Source organism: Glycine soja, chromosome 6 (genome assembly GCF_004193775.1).
Source record: "Glycine soja cultivar W05 chromosome 6, ASM419377v2, whole genome shotgun sequence".
In the NCBI taxonomy this organism is placed as follows: Eukaryota; Viridiplantae; Streptophyta; class Magnoliopsida; order Fabales; family Fabaceae; genus Glycine; species Glycine soja.
The window spans coordinates 40,636,245-40,652,506 of record NC_041007.1 but is presented as its reverse complement, the minus strand read 5'-3'; the positions used below and the strand labels follow the sequence as shown (position 1 = coordinate 40,652,506).

The following is a 16,262-nucleotide window of genomic DNA, read 5'->3' as shown; positions in this document are numbered from 1 at the left end:
ATATTATTCAATAATACATAACTTGAAAATTGATTTGATTAATTTCCAGCAGATTTTGTTGGGAATAAATTTGCATGCCCACAATTCAAGTCATCATGTAATCAATTCTAATTTTAATAATAAAGTATTATTTTATTTTCATTGTCATATTTCACTATTTGATTAAATGGTCCATTTGATAATGTTCTTGATTAAAATTAAAGACGTCTTACTATAATAGAGATTATGATAATGAGAAACAAGTTTGTTATAATTTTAATCTAAATCATTCTTGATCATAGGATTATTGTAAATACGATATCAATAATCCGGATAGATTAGTATACATGTGATAGTATTTATTGGATAAATATTAATAGGTCTCATTTATTAATTTGCATATATAGATGAGTCACATGTTAATGTGACCATTGAACTGAATCAATTGAAATTTTCTAATGGTTAAAATTTACCATAAACTGTCAATATAAAATTCTCAAGAGGTATAATAGCTTTCTTTAACCAAAGATTGTCATAGTAATTAACAGGTTATTTGTTGTATTTTGATTCTGGACACCTAATGTTTTAGAGCACTTATTGAATGGATATTAGATATGATTAAATACCTGTAGAATTAATGATTAAATAAGAAGGAATCCATCAACTCTTGGTAATGAGTTTAAGTTCTATGAATAAAATTATATCCTGGCCAGGAAAATTAAATGAAAGAAGAAATGAGTTTCTTAAGTCATTATGAGTTAACTCAAAAGGGTTTGACAGTAATATCATACTCTAGAGTTAACCCAGAGCTGTAAAAATGGAAGAAATTATTACACTACTCTTCCAGTGGTCCTTGAGAGTAAAGTGTTACTTCATGTTATCCAGACGTTAAGGAGTGTTGTTAGACGCCTACCTTGATTAGTATATTAATTTGATTAATATATTATCGGCTTAGTATTGAACCTACAAGGTCACACACAAACGAGTGTTCTGATCTCTGTTAAAGAAATTATTTTAATATTTGATGATTAATTAAATTAAAAAATTTAATATGATCAAATGATTAATTGATTTCAAAAATTTGATATCCTTAGCATGCTATAAAGAGAGTCTTAGGTTGCATGTTGAAAAAAATCTCAATATCAATTCTCTATCCTTATTTTTTCACTTGTCAAAGTTGTTGACGAATAGAGGTCAGTCTGTGTGTGGATACACGTAGAGTCTTCACACAATTAAAGAATTTCTATGCTTTAAGAGTTTATCAATAGGTATACTTTTAATATGTCATCTGTTTATAATATAATTTAAATACAAAAATAGCTAGATCATTTTATTCTGCAATGTGTGTTTTTGAATACTTTTTTCTTACAGATTTGACAATCATGTACATAAATCACAGTCTCAATAGCATGTGACATAAAGCTTTTAACTTTTTTCTCTTTTTTGTAATGTGTGGTAGAAGTTGAGAGGGATCTAAATTGTTTCATGTCAAGGATTCTAATTTTTTTGCTTTTCTGCTTAACACAGGAGCTCAAATAGCAATTTCACTAATTATGTATGTTCAAATAACTGATATATCTCACATTGGAAGGTGACGCCTTAACATTTTCTTGCTTGCATTTTCTACCTTGCATCTAAAATTGTGATGGAAAGTTCATTAACTGAGTGCAGTTTTTGGTTTGCTGATGAAGAATTTGCATCAGATGTAACATCTATTTCAGTATAAAAGCCTGGAACCTTTGGCTTTGGCAATGATGTATCACTATTCAGCATTAAAACCACTGATGACATGTCTGGCCTATCTTCTGGTCTTTGTTGCACACACAATAGGCCTACCTGTATGCATCGTATTACTTCAAAGGGCGCACATTGTTCTCCTAACAATTCATCAAGTAGTTCCAGCACCCTCTCTTCAGTCCATAATCTCCATGCCTAATATAGTGAGAATTAAATTATTACAAGTGAAATCACTCAATTATTCTAATTAGCTACATAATCAGATCAGTGTGCTTACATGTCCAAGAAGATTATTGTAGTGCTCTGGGTCTGAAAATTCTCGGTTTTTCTTCCCACTTACAATCTCTAGTACTATCACACCATAACTAAAGACATCTGATTTCAGTGAGAAATGCCCTCGTGCAGCATACTCGGGAGGTATGTAACCACTGAAAATAAAATTTTCAAAGGAAAAAATTAAAACTTGACAGCACAATATGGAAGAATCATAATCATATAGAAACTAACTCACTATGTTCCAGCCACCCTATTTGTGTTTGCCTCAACTTGATCTCCTATAAATGATCGAGCCAAGCCAAAGTCTGATATTTTGGGATGCAAATTTGCATCTAGTAAAACATTGCTTGTTTTTAGATCTCTGTGAATAATCCTCAGCCTAGAGTCTTGATGAAGATATAGAAGTCCTCGAGCAATGCCATTAATAATGTTGAAACGCTTTGGCCAATCTAGGAACTTCCTTTTGGTTTCATCTAGTCAAATACACACACATTTAGCACAGCAGTTGCAGTCTCCATAATTTCCTAAACTATAAATAAGAAATAAAAAGATTGTAAGATGTTTAGAATAAATCATAAGGGCTCAAACCAAAAACAAAGTAGTCCAAGCTGTGGTTGGGCATGAACTCATAAATCAACATTTTTTCATCTCCGTCAATGCAGCAACCAAGAAGCTTTACAAGATTACGGTGCTGAAGTTTGGAAATCAACGCCACTTCGTTTTTGAACTCATCCAACCCTTGTTCAGACTTCTTTGAGAGCCTTTTCACAGCTAACTCTTTCCCGTCTATTAGTGTGCCCTGAAAAATAATCTTCTGCTATAGTTAGAAACTTTGAATATTCTTGAGGAAAATAGAAGTTCTAGATATAATTTTTCTTTATCACCTTGTATACTGGTCCAAATCCACCTTCTCCAAGCTTGTTTCTAGTTGAAAAGTTTTCAGTTGCATTAGCTAGGACTGACAAATCAAAAGTTGGCAAATCAATGTCTTCCTTCCTCAGTAGTCTATTTTGGTAATGTTTGTTGTAAATTTTTCTTGCAGCCCCTGATTGGTTAGAAAATAAAATTATACAAACATGGACAGGTAATATGCACTTTTTTTTGTGTGCTTAATTTCCTGGATTAGATGCTAAATTCTATCTTAAATTATACTTACCTTGATTTTTAATTATAAATATGCATACACATGAGATGATTAATCCGAAAATAGTCACACCAACAGTGATTCCTACTATCTTTCTCTTGACATTTCCATGGCCAGCATGATCTAAAAGAAACACAGTATGATCAGTCACCAACTCTAAAATAAACATCTCTATTGACTGAAGATGATAGGGAGAAAAATAAATAACCCACATTAATAACAACTTTCCATGCAGTTAGAAAAATCTTGCAAACCACATATATATCTTCGATTCAATAATTGTCTCCACTTGAGTATGCATTTCAATCATCAATAATAGAATGTTTGTTTAACACATCTTTGAATGTTCTCATGGCCTTACCCCAATCCACCCTTTTCTCTTGGAATAATGCAACATAGAACAAGAAATCAAACGAGAAAAGAGAGAAAAGAAACCAAAGGCAAAAATTAAAATCAAAATAAAAAAACTGATCGAGTACCTAATTCTGAAGCAGACACTCTGATATAAAAGTCTTGTCCCCATTCAGAGAAGCTCCTCAAGTCAACTAGATTATTAAGCCAAAGAAGACATCCGCTTCCTCCATCACGAACATCTAAATTTGCATATGCTGTACAAGAACAGTTTTTAAGACATGACTTGCGACATTCATCAAGGTTCATGGTTGCATTAAACCATGACGAAGAAGTATCTGGCAATTTCATGTGTGTGTACTTGAAGAAGCCATCTGTATCACTGTTTTCGCAATTAGATTTATTCATTGGAACACAGCCATTGACCCAAATTGATATATTCCACTGATCAGGAGACTTAGGAACATAACCTCTCAGGCATTCACAAGTTGGATGGTTACCATCATAATTGCATAAAGAATTTGCACCACAAAATGCATAAGTCTCGCATTGATCTTGGTCGCCAATTGAGGCCACTTGCCGGGTTCTCAGTTGACTTGTCCAAAACAAACTCTGCCCTGTGCCTGAAGGACTCAGTTTATACAGAAAGAAGGCTGATTTATCGAGAAGCTCAAACTCATAATACACCTCTTTTTCATTGAACACAAATTTTGGTAATGTATCATGACTTGGAACCGGATTTGCAACTAGAGAGAAGCCATTAAATGGCCCTGCTCTAGATTTTATATCAGGTCCCTTAAACACAATTAGTTGAGGATAGCCTCTAAGATCCATTTTCAAAGCATATTCTCCCTCAGCAGGATCATCGTCGCTTGTCCAAGATGATACATATCTTTCTACACCAGTCTCTAAGTTCCATCCAATTTTCATTTCTGGCATGGATATATCACACGGATGATCAAAACTCTGCCACAATACACCGTTCTCGTTAGTTTGCTCCCCATTTTTCACTACAAAATTTCCCGAATCCAAGAGACGAGCAATTGGATCATTCTCTGTTTTGCTTGATATGTTGGATGATGACCAAATGGTGCTGTTTGTAGCATTGAGAAGCACAAGAATCCCATTTTCATTGAGTTTGAGAACTCCTGATTTATTGTCAAGAGGTGTATTTCGGTTAGCCACCCACACCACTGTGAAAGGGGATACATTTCTGAACCATATACCCAAGTATCGTCTTGCTGAATTTCCAGGGATGAAGAAACCAAGTTCAGTAATTCCACCTGCTGAAACCAAAGTCTCGCCGTCTCGAATGGATTGACTCACTGCTAAACTGTCTAGTGAAGTGGAAGTTGAGGTCATGTAGGAGAATAAGCAGAACCAAATAAATAACATTGTGATCAGCTAAATTTTTAGCCTTTCCCACTACTAGTACAAAGTTAAGGAAGATTAGTTTCTTCAGCGAGAGTAAGCGCTTATGCAGAGGAAGAGGATGATCATCACTTAAAATGAAAGGAACTCAACATGTTGATGTGAAAGTGGGGTGTCACAGGAAGCAGCAATGGAATGTTACAATGGTAGATGGTTCCTACGTGGATTAATACCAAGAAAACGCTCATTGGTGTCAGAGGAAGACCATTGACAGAGTTCATCGTAGAATTCCGGCATAAAATAAGAAAAATAGATGGAGTCAACGTGTGTATTCCAATCTACTGAATTCAATGTGTGGATGAGTGATTCACTATGGAATTTTAAGTAATTGATGATATCCCCAAGTAAGCCTCAACTCCAAATATTTAATGGCTTTTGAACTTTGCACCTTAGAAAATATCTTAAATTTTGGTATGAAAGAAATTTTAATGTTTGAATTTCATGAATAATACTCAGAATGCTGATGAAGGCAGTGAAGTTCTCAAGTAATACTCACAATAATGTTGAATTGTTCAACAACTTGCGTACTTCCATCCGGTTGTACAAGCTCAAAATTAAATATAAAAGCCAAATTCAAACATTCAATATGACTACATTCATAAATTATTTCTTTTTTTGTGAAATGAACAAGATTATGTTGAATCAGATTTCCTTTTACGTCAGTGGTGAGCCAACCTCGGTGAGTCAAAGGCTGACCGATTAGTAAGTAAGACCTGGCAAATTCTACAAGATTTTTAACTTTGAATGAGAGTGATATGTTAAGCCTTTTTTACTAATATATGTGGTCTTTTTGGAAAAATATGTGATATTTTTTCATTTAGCAATATTTTTTTATTAATGGACCTAATGTTCAAGTCTTGGTTGTTTTATCATTGGTTTAGTCCTGGGTGAGTCGCCTATTTTATAAATAATCTACGCTTGTTTTAGTTTTTTGTTTTCGTGCATGAATTTTTTTTTCATTTTTTGTCCTTTTTTTTCATTTTCTATCATTTCAATTTTATTTTTGTTCATTTATTATTCTTCTAATGTCATAATGAGTAGCATGATTGTTGGTGTGGCATGCAATGATCTCATCTTTCACTGATGTGGCATCGTGATAATGTCATCCTTGGCGTTTTATAACGGACCTTGACGATTGAGACCAAAATTAAAATGTTGGAAAAGGTTAAGGACTAAAATTAAAAAATAAATAATTAGAGATAAAAATGAAAAGGCCCTAAACTAAGGTCTAAATCATATTTAATTTTATATAAAATCTATATAAAGAATATATATATATATATATATATATATTTGGATTATGCTAGATAGAATAAATGTTAGATTATTACTATAAATATTGTTTGAACGTAAAGACAAAAAAAATGCATATTTAATTACATTACATAGTTTAAAGTAGGGGTGTTCAAAATCAAATAAAATTGAGAGTACGTAAAACTGAAAATCAACCTAAAAAATAAAAAATTAAAAAAAAACCCAATAGTTATTTATTTGGTTTGATTTTTGTATTTTTCAAACCACGTAGTTCGGTTCGGTTCGCGGTTTGACAAGTGTGACACCTTCTACTTGGATATATATATTTATATAATAAAATACATAAAAATGTGAAATTATATAAAATAGATTTTGTTTTCTAAGAATAAAAGAGTTCACGTGAATAAAAGATTCACATTCACGATAATCATCAAATTAAAAACTTATCAAATAAGGATATAAAAACTTCTCCGGCCCAAAACAAGGCTGTTCATTTTTTTTTTACAAAAGAAAAATAAATTAAGCAGCGGAGCAACATAAAGTAACATGTTCAAAATATTATGCAAATAATATAGAAACTTATGTCCCAATGTCACATCTGATCAGAGCGTTATGTCTCAGTGTCCTCTAGCACAAACTTCTTTAAAGTCATCCACCTAACCATCTGCTCCCATGAAGACAAGGTTCGAGATCATCACAGAATCCAAACACAAACAACACATAGGGAGTGAGTTATCACATTCATAAATAGGAAGAGATAAACGAAAGCACATATACATAATATAAGTATAACAAGCTCAACTTAACAAAATTCACATCATTTTACCACTCATTGTGTAACATCACTTATCCCAAGAATTTAATCACAAAATCACATTCCACACCTTCACATTAATCACATGTTCAGAACAACACATCTCAAGTACAACACAACATCTCACACTCACACAACTCATCACCCATCATCACGTAACAAGTCACAATGATCATTACACAGGCGTTATGTTATAGATACACTAAGACTCAATTTTATATGCAATGTGGTACCATGTCAGTGAAAAACTTCATCGGACGCCTAGGAGTACATGACAAGATAGACTACACACCGGTAAGTCTAGTCACTCTCACTAGGTAAAATCATAGGGAGACCAGTTGGGGTCACGCTGTTTGCGAGAATGCTCAAACCATGTGGGATCGACACTGACTTAAAGGAGTACTCAAACCGGTTGTATTTACCCCCAAGGCCAAGACTCCGAAGAGTCTATCAAGGCCTCTCCATCTTGATTCAGGTTCAACCCAGAAAACATTTTAGCATGTGACTCCTCAATTGTTCTCAAAATACTCATCGCGTCTCAAAGAGATTGAACTTGTTGGGTTCCCACAGTGGATTTCATTACAATACTTGTGCATTAACTCGTCGCCCTTAAAGGGTCTTACAGTCGTGTGATTGTATGGTTCACAGCTCAAAACTCAATGCACACAACATCTCAATACATGTGCGATCTCACAATTTGACACATACTCAACTTGTCACTTACACACAATTCATCACACTTTCATAATCCCAAGACATCATGTTATCACGTTTTATGCATCATATAGATATCACATAGTAAGAATATTAATATGTTATATCCATATGACTAATCATCTCATTAAAATAGACATTTAAAATCATATATGTGCCATTGGAGTTTGAACTATGCAATACACACAACTACTCAATTATTTTCAAAAATCATTTTAATTAACTCGTTGAGTTCCCTCGGCATATCCCATCATAATACTCATCGCGCATTAACTCGTTGCCCTTAAAGGGTCTTACAGTTATGTAATTATACAACTCATAGCTCACTGTTACAATGTGGGACATGATGGGACGACAAAATAAAATTAGATAAATTGTTTCCCAAAAAAAGGAAAACTTAGGGAGTCACCACCAACGTTTATTTAAGGAAAACATCGGGAAAACCAAAAAGATAAGGAATGGTCTACGATTTGAGAAAAAAAAGATTTGGGAGTCGTTTACGTACAAGGAAGGTGTTAGCACATCATGCGCTCGTCATAAAGATAGTAGCCTTTAATCGACTAAGCTAAAAATAAAGTGACTTTTTAATTATTATCTTCCCTTGAAAACTTCAATTATGTTTGTTATATTTTTGTTTATTTATGAAAAAACAATTTTTTTTTAGAAAAAAGAAGAATTTTTTTGGTTTTTTAAGTAGACAAGGGGTGTGCCCTTGCTCTTAGGTATCCCCAGGTACAATGAGAAAATTAGACTTACATAGTTCTTTGTAGAAAAAGAGTTTGTGTGTTGGGTTGATTTTACTTTATTTTATTTTTTATTTGTGAAAGATTTTTGTTTTAGGGTAAACTTTGTGAAGTCAAGCAAGTCGGAGACCTAGCATGACATTTTTAACACCTTATTTTTTGTAAAATAAATTAAAAAATATTTTATTTAAAAATAAATAGAGTTTTAGGAAAACAATTAGGTTTTTGTAATTACATAAATAAGAAGAAATATTTTATTAATTAAAATAAAATAATGTTTTTAAGGTAAATAAAATAAATATATATTCTTACAAAATAAAAATGATATTTCATTTATTCATTTGATATAGAGTAAAATAGAGTTCCTTTTTATAAAATAATAAAATAAAATAAAAATGGAGTAGATAATAGGCTGGGAGTATTCTAGCTATAAATAGAGACATTTTACATTTATGACACGTCTTTACCCTCTCTTACTCTCAACCTCGTTTTTCCTTCTTCTTCTCTCAAAACCCTCTTTTTTTCCTGGATCTATCCTAGTAAAACTATGATTCTGAACTCATTATTTGTTTGATCATCGTGAAATTATAACAACAGGTTTGGGACTAATGTTTTCACATTTCCACCGTTGGAATTTGTGAAATAATGTCTATGGAGGGAGAAATGTCCCTCACACGCAAACGGTAAAATTGAGGTTTCAATCCCTTCTCCTTTCCCCTAACACTTGAAAACCCTAGCAGAACAACTAGAGGAAAAACTTAAGGAATCTTAGGGAACCTCTAGAGGTGTCGTTATCGCTGTCGAACTACACACGTGAGTCCACTTAGATGTAATGGATGAATTTATCGCAATTGGGGTTAAAATGAACATGTGTAGGGATCCTTAGAGAATCAAATGGGGTTTATTTTGGGATGTTTACTATATTTTATTTCTTCCTTTACAATTATAATTATGAGATTGTTGTGTTTGAAAGACTATTTGATGCCCTGGTGCGAATTAGTTGATAAAATTGAGTGTTGTTGATTTTTTTTTGTGTTTTTGAGCCTACGATTTTGGTTCCTTTGATTTTGATATGATTATGTGAAATTATTTGAAGGGTTTTACTCTCCATGTTGTGAGAAGCATTTTTGTATAATTTATTTGTGTTTTGGACAAGATTTACTAGATTAGCTTGATAAATTGTTATATTGGGATCATGAAACTGTGCTTGAGATTGTGTGTAAGTGATAAATTGAATATGTGATGAATAGTGAGATACATGTGTATTGAGATATTGTATGTATTGAGTTGTGAGCTATAAACAGTGCAATCACACAACTGTAAGATCCTTTAAGGGCGACGAGTATTATGATAGGATGCACAGTGGGAACCCAACGAGTTGAATCACTTTGAGGCGTGACGAGTTAAGATGATTTTGAAAACAACTGAGTAATTGTGTGTATTGCATAGTTCATAGGTAAAGTCTGTGTTTGTGCCATGTATATATTAATATTGTGTGCTGTGTATATGATTCATGAGTGTGATAACATGTTGTTTTGAGATTGAGATTGAGTGTATATGATAAATTGAGTATGTGTTGAATCGTAAGATACATGTGTACTGAGATATTGTGCGTATTGAGTTGTGAGCTATGAACCGTACAATCATATAACTGTAAGACTCTTTAAGGGTGATGAGTTAATGCACGACATGTATTGTAATGAGATCCACTGTGGGAACCTAATGAATTTAATCACTTTGAGGTGTGACAAGTTAAAATTATTTTAAGAACGGTTGAGGAGTCATGTGTTTTGTACAATTTATAGGTAGAGTCTGTGTGCTAAAATGTTTTCTGGGTTGGACCTGAATCAGGAAGGAGAGGCCCTGATGAACTCTTTAGAGTCTAGGCCTTGGGGGTAAATACGTCTGGTTTAAGTGCTTCTTTAAGTCTGTGTCGATCCCACATGGTTGGACCATTCTCACAAAATAGGGTGATCATGACTAGTCTCCCTATGATTTTACCTAGTGAGAGTGACCTGACTTACTAGTGTGTGGTCTATCTTGTCATGTACTCTTGGGCACTCGACGAGGTTTTTCACTAACATGGTACCACATTGCATATAGGATTGAGTCTTAGTATATTTGTTGCATAACACTTGTGTATTGATCAACATTGATTGGTTGAATGATATTATATTTTGATGCTTGAGTATGTGAATGATGTGAAAATGTGTGAGACGTGTAGTGTTTAGATGTGATGTTACATGATAAGTGATGGAATGTCGTGAGCTGTGTTTAAGTAAGTTGTATTTCATTTATATGATATGTATATCTATGTTGTCTCGTTTCTCTCTATTAGTTAGGAATGTAATAACTTACTCCTTGTGTGCTATTTCTGTTTGGACCCTATAATGATCTCAAACTTTGTGTTCGAGGGAGCAGATAGTTAGGTGAACGACTATGTAGAAACTCATGCTAAAGGATGCTAGAAGACAATGTTATGATAGAATGTGACATTGAGACATGAGTTTCTATATTAATTGCATGAAGTTCTAGGCATGTTATTTTTATCATTTTGTTTTACATGCTGAGTCTTTAGTTCATTTTTTGGAGTTTTGGACAACCTTGTTTTGAGCTAGATATTTTTTAATAAGTTTTATTTGGTAATAGTGAAGCGAATGTGACCCTTTTACCCACATGAATTTATTAACATGATTTGAATAAAATTGGTTTAATTAAATTCTACATTTTTATATGTTTTTCCTATTTATATGTATGTTGGGGTAGCAGATGTCACAACATTCACAAAATTTACTCACACTTTATTTAAACACCACCAAGCAAGTCGAAGACCCAGCATGAAGTGTGCAAAACGTGAAAAAAGAGAATTGAGTGATTATTTATTTGAGGAATTTTCTTCATACACGGCTAACTTCTCCTTTGTTGTTGTGTCTGTTTGGTTGAGATACATTGTTACAGTGGTTTGTTGGTAAATGGTAGTTGTCGTGGTGGTTGGTGTTGCGGTGTAACGACAAAGGTACATTTATTTTCTCTACAACTTCAATCTTTATTCATACAGATTTGTGACTGTATAAAACTTACGGATTTGTAATTTGTATAAAACTTATTAGCAATACGTATGTTTCTTATGGATTAGCAATCCATAAGTTTCATACGGATTGGCAATCCGTAAGAATCATACGGATTGCCAATCCGTGTAACCTAATTTTTTTTAAAAAAAAATGTTTTTATTTTTTTATAGATTTAGTTGTATTTTTTATAATATGTTTAATTACTTATAGTTTCATAATTTGTATCTTTTAGTCCTTGAAAGTAATATTTGTAGTCTCTATAATTTACATTTTAATTCTATTTTATTCGTTTTATTTTAAAAGTGGTTTTTTTAATCCTTATAATTTATATTTTAATTATCTTTTGGTTCTTATAGTTTAAAAGAAGTCTTTTTAATCCTATAATTTATATTTTGATTCCCTTTTAGTCCTATTAATGAAAATATGATTAATATTATGAATTACAATTAACTTAAAAAATATTAACAAGTAATTCGTAAGTAATTTATCATAACATAATTTGTAATAAAAAAGAGTTGATATTTTTTATAGTAAGGACTGGATGAGTAATTGAACCTTTATAATATTTATGTAAATATTATTACGTTAACTACTTTATGCAAGTAAAATAATAATACAATTGTGTCATATATTAGTTTATCCAAGTCTAAATTTTAATATATATATATATATATATATATATATGCATATCAATTTCAATGTATTATATTATTAAATATAGTAAAAAAATAATAAAATTGTGTGATAGTACATGTTAAAAAACATATTTATTGATATATCGACATATTTATGTAGTGTAGAAGACATAAAAGAAATTTAACATGGAAGTTTTTAAAAATAAATAGATTTGTTTATAAATGATTAGAATTATGTATTGTGTCATTAGGAGTCGTTAGTTTATCATTGAATTTTTTTGAATGCTTTGTTAAGATGGACGAAGATTAGTGGATATATGACAACATAATGTCTCAAGAAGTTAAAATGAATGTTGAAAATGGAGAGGAACCTGGTGTATTTCAAAATATTGATTATTCTTATGCCTTCAATGCTTCTCAGGTATTTATATAATTTTGTATTTTGTTAAAGTAAGTAAATGAATGTCCCTTGAAGACTAAACATGTATTATCCCTTTTGTAGGTGTTTGTTACCCGTCATGATGTTTTGCATTGGGCTCGTTTTGTTGCATATGATATTGGTTTTGTGGCAGTGATTATGAGGTCATACACATATACGATAAATAAAGGAAGGATCTCATGTTTTAATTGGTTGTGAATGGAGTGAAAAATATAGGGCATACAAGAAAAATTTAGTATGAATAGTTAGTGATAGTGGAAAATTTGGGTGTCCTTTTAAGCTATGAGTGAAACCAGTGGTTGGAGGTGAAGGACAGATGGTGAAATTAATATATGGGAGTCATAAGTTGGACATTGGTCGACTGACTAAGGATGAGAAGATTATTATTGGTTATATGACAAAGTCAATGGTCAAACCAAAAAATATTCTTCTAACATTGAAGAAGCACAATGCAACCAGTTCTACAACAATGAAATAAGTGTACAATGCAAGATGGTCAACATCTTATTATATCCCTCCTTCATGTGTCCCAACTATCTTCATGTGTCATGTGTCTTGTGTATTCTATGCAAGATGATCAACAACTCTACTTGTTCAATCCCAACTATCTTCATGTGTCCCGTGTATCCCTCCTTCATCTTGATCGAACATAAACATTTTGTTGCTCGGTGACACCCCTGGCTAATCTTAGGTAGTGCTTGGTCAGAGTGTATGCTTCAATTCCAGCAGTGATCATCCTCATGTTGATAATGTGTTCCAAACTTTCTGCTATCCTTTGGCAGGCGTCCTACAATATTGATGACAAAGTAAAAATAAATTTTGGAAGCTTCAAACAAAAAATCACTAATAGTGAATTGAAATAATATTATGCCATTGTATGTCGAGGCATGTCTACATCAGCAACTGTAGGTGCAGGCGGTTCTGGCATAGTTGTTGCGTTGACTGGCTGTTGAGGAGGATCAGGAACAATAAATGTATCATCATGCACCATGGGTGGATGTCTAGGAGGCTTCCTAGGCTGTGTCAGACTCATGAAGGGGTGAGATATCCTATAGAACAACTCCATATAGTTTGTTGCACACTGTCCAAGAGCACTACAAATCTATCCAATCAGTGCAAGGTATTCTAAAAACTAGGGCCGCCTATCGTCAATCTCCTCAATAGATAAGGATGAAGCGACAAGGTATGGAGGAATGGTCTGCACATAACCAAACTATCGCACTACCCTCTTTGGTTGGTGTCTGACAACACATGAACCCCATCTAATATGTCCAGAAAATAAAGAATCCAGCATACAACATATGGCGTCAATCTATCCAAGCGCTTACGATACGTCGACACTAATAATGCCTTCCCAGACTTCCATCAAGAAGCATGTGGTTTCCTCTCATGATAATCCTCATCAGCAACAATGGAAGCAATTGTAGGGAAATGCTCGTAGATCCAACACTACACATATTTAAAAAAAACAAATAAAAATTATAATCAATAGTAAATATAAATTATAAAATTAATAACTAGAGGTAAAATAAATCATAATTACTTGCAATAGAGTAATATGTCCTACAAGATGTTTTGTCGTATGCTTTGACACATCATTCAAATTGTCATACATGTGGACCAGTGCAGCCGCTCCCCATGAATAGTTTCCAGATTGGCTGAGGTCACGAAATGCATCCAAGAATACCACACTGATGTATTGTTAGCAAATAGTGTGCAACTTACTAGATGCAATAAATATGCTCGAGCTATTACGATTCACTGTCTTCAATCACATTTGCTACGACAAATGTCTCGCAGCCAGACTAGGTGAACATGTGCCCCTATGCATTGAAATGTCTCATCTTTTGCTTCTTTTGTACTCACGTCAAGCAACTCAACTAACAACTCCACGACTTGGTCTACATCAAGAGCATCAAAGGTAAGGAAGGCACCTGTAATATGTTGATGTAACAAGGATGCCACATCATCAAGGGTTATAGTCACCTCTCCTACCGATAGATAAAAACTATTAGTTTCCTTGTGCCACCTCTCCACAAGAGTAGATAAAAGTCCCCTATCACCAGTGTTAAACGAACATGTAATTAAAGAACTTAATCCTATAGTAGTAACTATGCCTTCAATCTCAGGTGCATGTCTTCCAAATTTTTCTACCTTCCTCCCATGAGAGGCCAACTTTAACTCAATGCGTTCCTGCAAAAAAAATAAAATTAATCAGTTCAAGTAAAATGATAAATAGTTATTCAAATATTATATAATTCAACAAATAATTACCTCTCCTATCCAAACTCTAGCTACCACATGATCAACATATGACATCAACATTGATGTATCATGGGGTTCGACTGGAAAAACCTTTGTATCAGCACCGGCATGATTCGTAACTCGCTCCTAAGGCTGCTCATGAACCTCGTTAGATGGATCATCACATGGTCAACATCCTCAGCAACAACTATAACTGCCTATTGTCTACATGCAGATGTTGTCGGCCTTCAATGCTGAGGGGCTTCTTCTGCATCACCACTAACCTATCTCCTTAAGGCTCTTCCTAAAACTCTTCTAAAGCCCAACATAATCTTCTAGTTCTAACAATAATCTTAAACAGGAATATTAATTAATCTCATCGTTCAAATAATAGTTGACTTTCATATATCTGGTACAAAAATTTTGTCATTATATTAATCAAAAATTAACTAACAAATTCACTAATAAATCATCTAAAACCCTATTCTATTATACAATTTAGTATATTTTAACAAAGGTAATAACAACATTTAAATTAACATTAAATGATTAATGTAACATACTAAAATATATCATGAAAATCAAACTACAATTTAATTTAAAAAAATTATAAATTACTACTTAATAATTCACAAATACATAATTTATTATTTTTAAATAACTATTTTGATACTTTTATATATTCATAAATCAATATAAAAATTATATTTTTTAATTTTTATACTTCACATCACTAATTCTAGTAAACTAAAATATATCACCAAAATCTAAGTACAATTTTCATTTTTTATTTCTAATAAATGACTACTTCATTATTTTACAAATAATTATTTTAGTAATTTTAAATATTTATAAATAAATGAATAAATTCTATACTTTTATACTTCCAAAAACTATTTATATAAATATTTAATATTATTTTTGCAATAATACTGATACGAGTATATCAATAAAAAAAACATTTGTCATATACAATATTACGTTTTTCTTGTTTAACTAAATTCTACAATATATTGTTATAAAAAATTGGAATTTTTGTAATTTCATAATTTTATAAATAACTATTTTAAATATAAAAATTAATTAAATCAGTTATTTTGAAAATAATTAAATAAAAATAAAATTTATACATTGATTTTTAAATAAATAAAATTTGTAAATAAATTATTTATTAAACAAATTAATTATTAAAAAGAACTTAAATAAAATAATATAATTAATTAAATAAATACATTTTAAAAATAAACAACAATAGTTATTTATAAAATAATACAAATAAAAAAATTATAAATTTATTTTTAAATAAATTAATTAATTCAAACAATAAAATAAAAAAATTGTACAAATTTGGAATCCGTATAATCCAAATGGATTGCGAATACGTACGGATTTTACAGATTACCAATCCTAAGGATGCTACAGATTCCCAT

General features: G+C 32.0%; 1 protein-coding gene across 1 annotated transcript; it reads right to left on the bottom strand.

Annotated features, from left to right (window-relative positions):
• Positions 1 to 1,307: 1,307 nt before the first annotated feature.
• On the bottom strand, positions 1,308 to 5,288 carry LOC114416949 (G-type lectin S-receptor-like serine/threonine-protein kinase At4g27290). The gene is made up of 7 exons (XM_028381999.1): positions 3,616 to 5,288; positions 3,149 to 3,259; positions 2,877 to 3,037; positions 2,581 to 2,791; positions 2,228 to 2,465; positions 1,994 to 2,144; positions 1,308 to 1,911 (listed from the first exon to the last, which is right to left on the bottom strand). The coding sequence occupies exons 1-7, from the start codon at positions 4,880 to 4,882 to the stop codon at positions 1,603 to 1,605; spliced, it is 2,448 nt and encodes an 815-aa protein (XP_028237800.1). The 5' UTR covers positions 4,883 to 5,288; the 3' UTR covers positions 1,308 to 1,602.
• Between the last annotated feature and the right edge of the window lie 10,974 nt (positions 5,289 to 16,262).

What these genes read in the sequence shown, in the direction of transcription:
- LOC114416949 (XM_028381999.1), bottom strand. Translation starts at nt 4,882, where the DNA reads ATGTTATTTATTTGGTTCTGCTTATTCTCCTACATGACCTCAACTTCC. An exon ending in GATTTGGACCAGTATACAAG is followed by an intron (nt 2,792 to 2,876) that starts GTGATAAAGAAA and finishes ATTATTTTTCAG; the next exon opens with GGCACACTAATAGACGGGAA. An exon ending in AATAGGGTGGCTGGAACATA is followed by an intron (nt 2,145 to 2,227) that starts GTGAGTTAGTTT and finishes TTTTATTTTCAG; the next exon opens with TGGTTACATACCTCCCGAGT.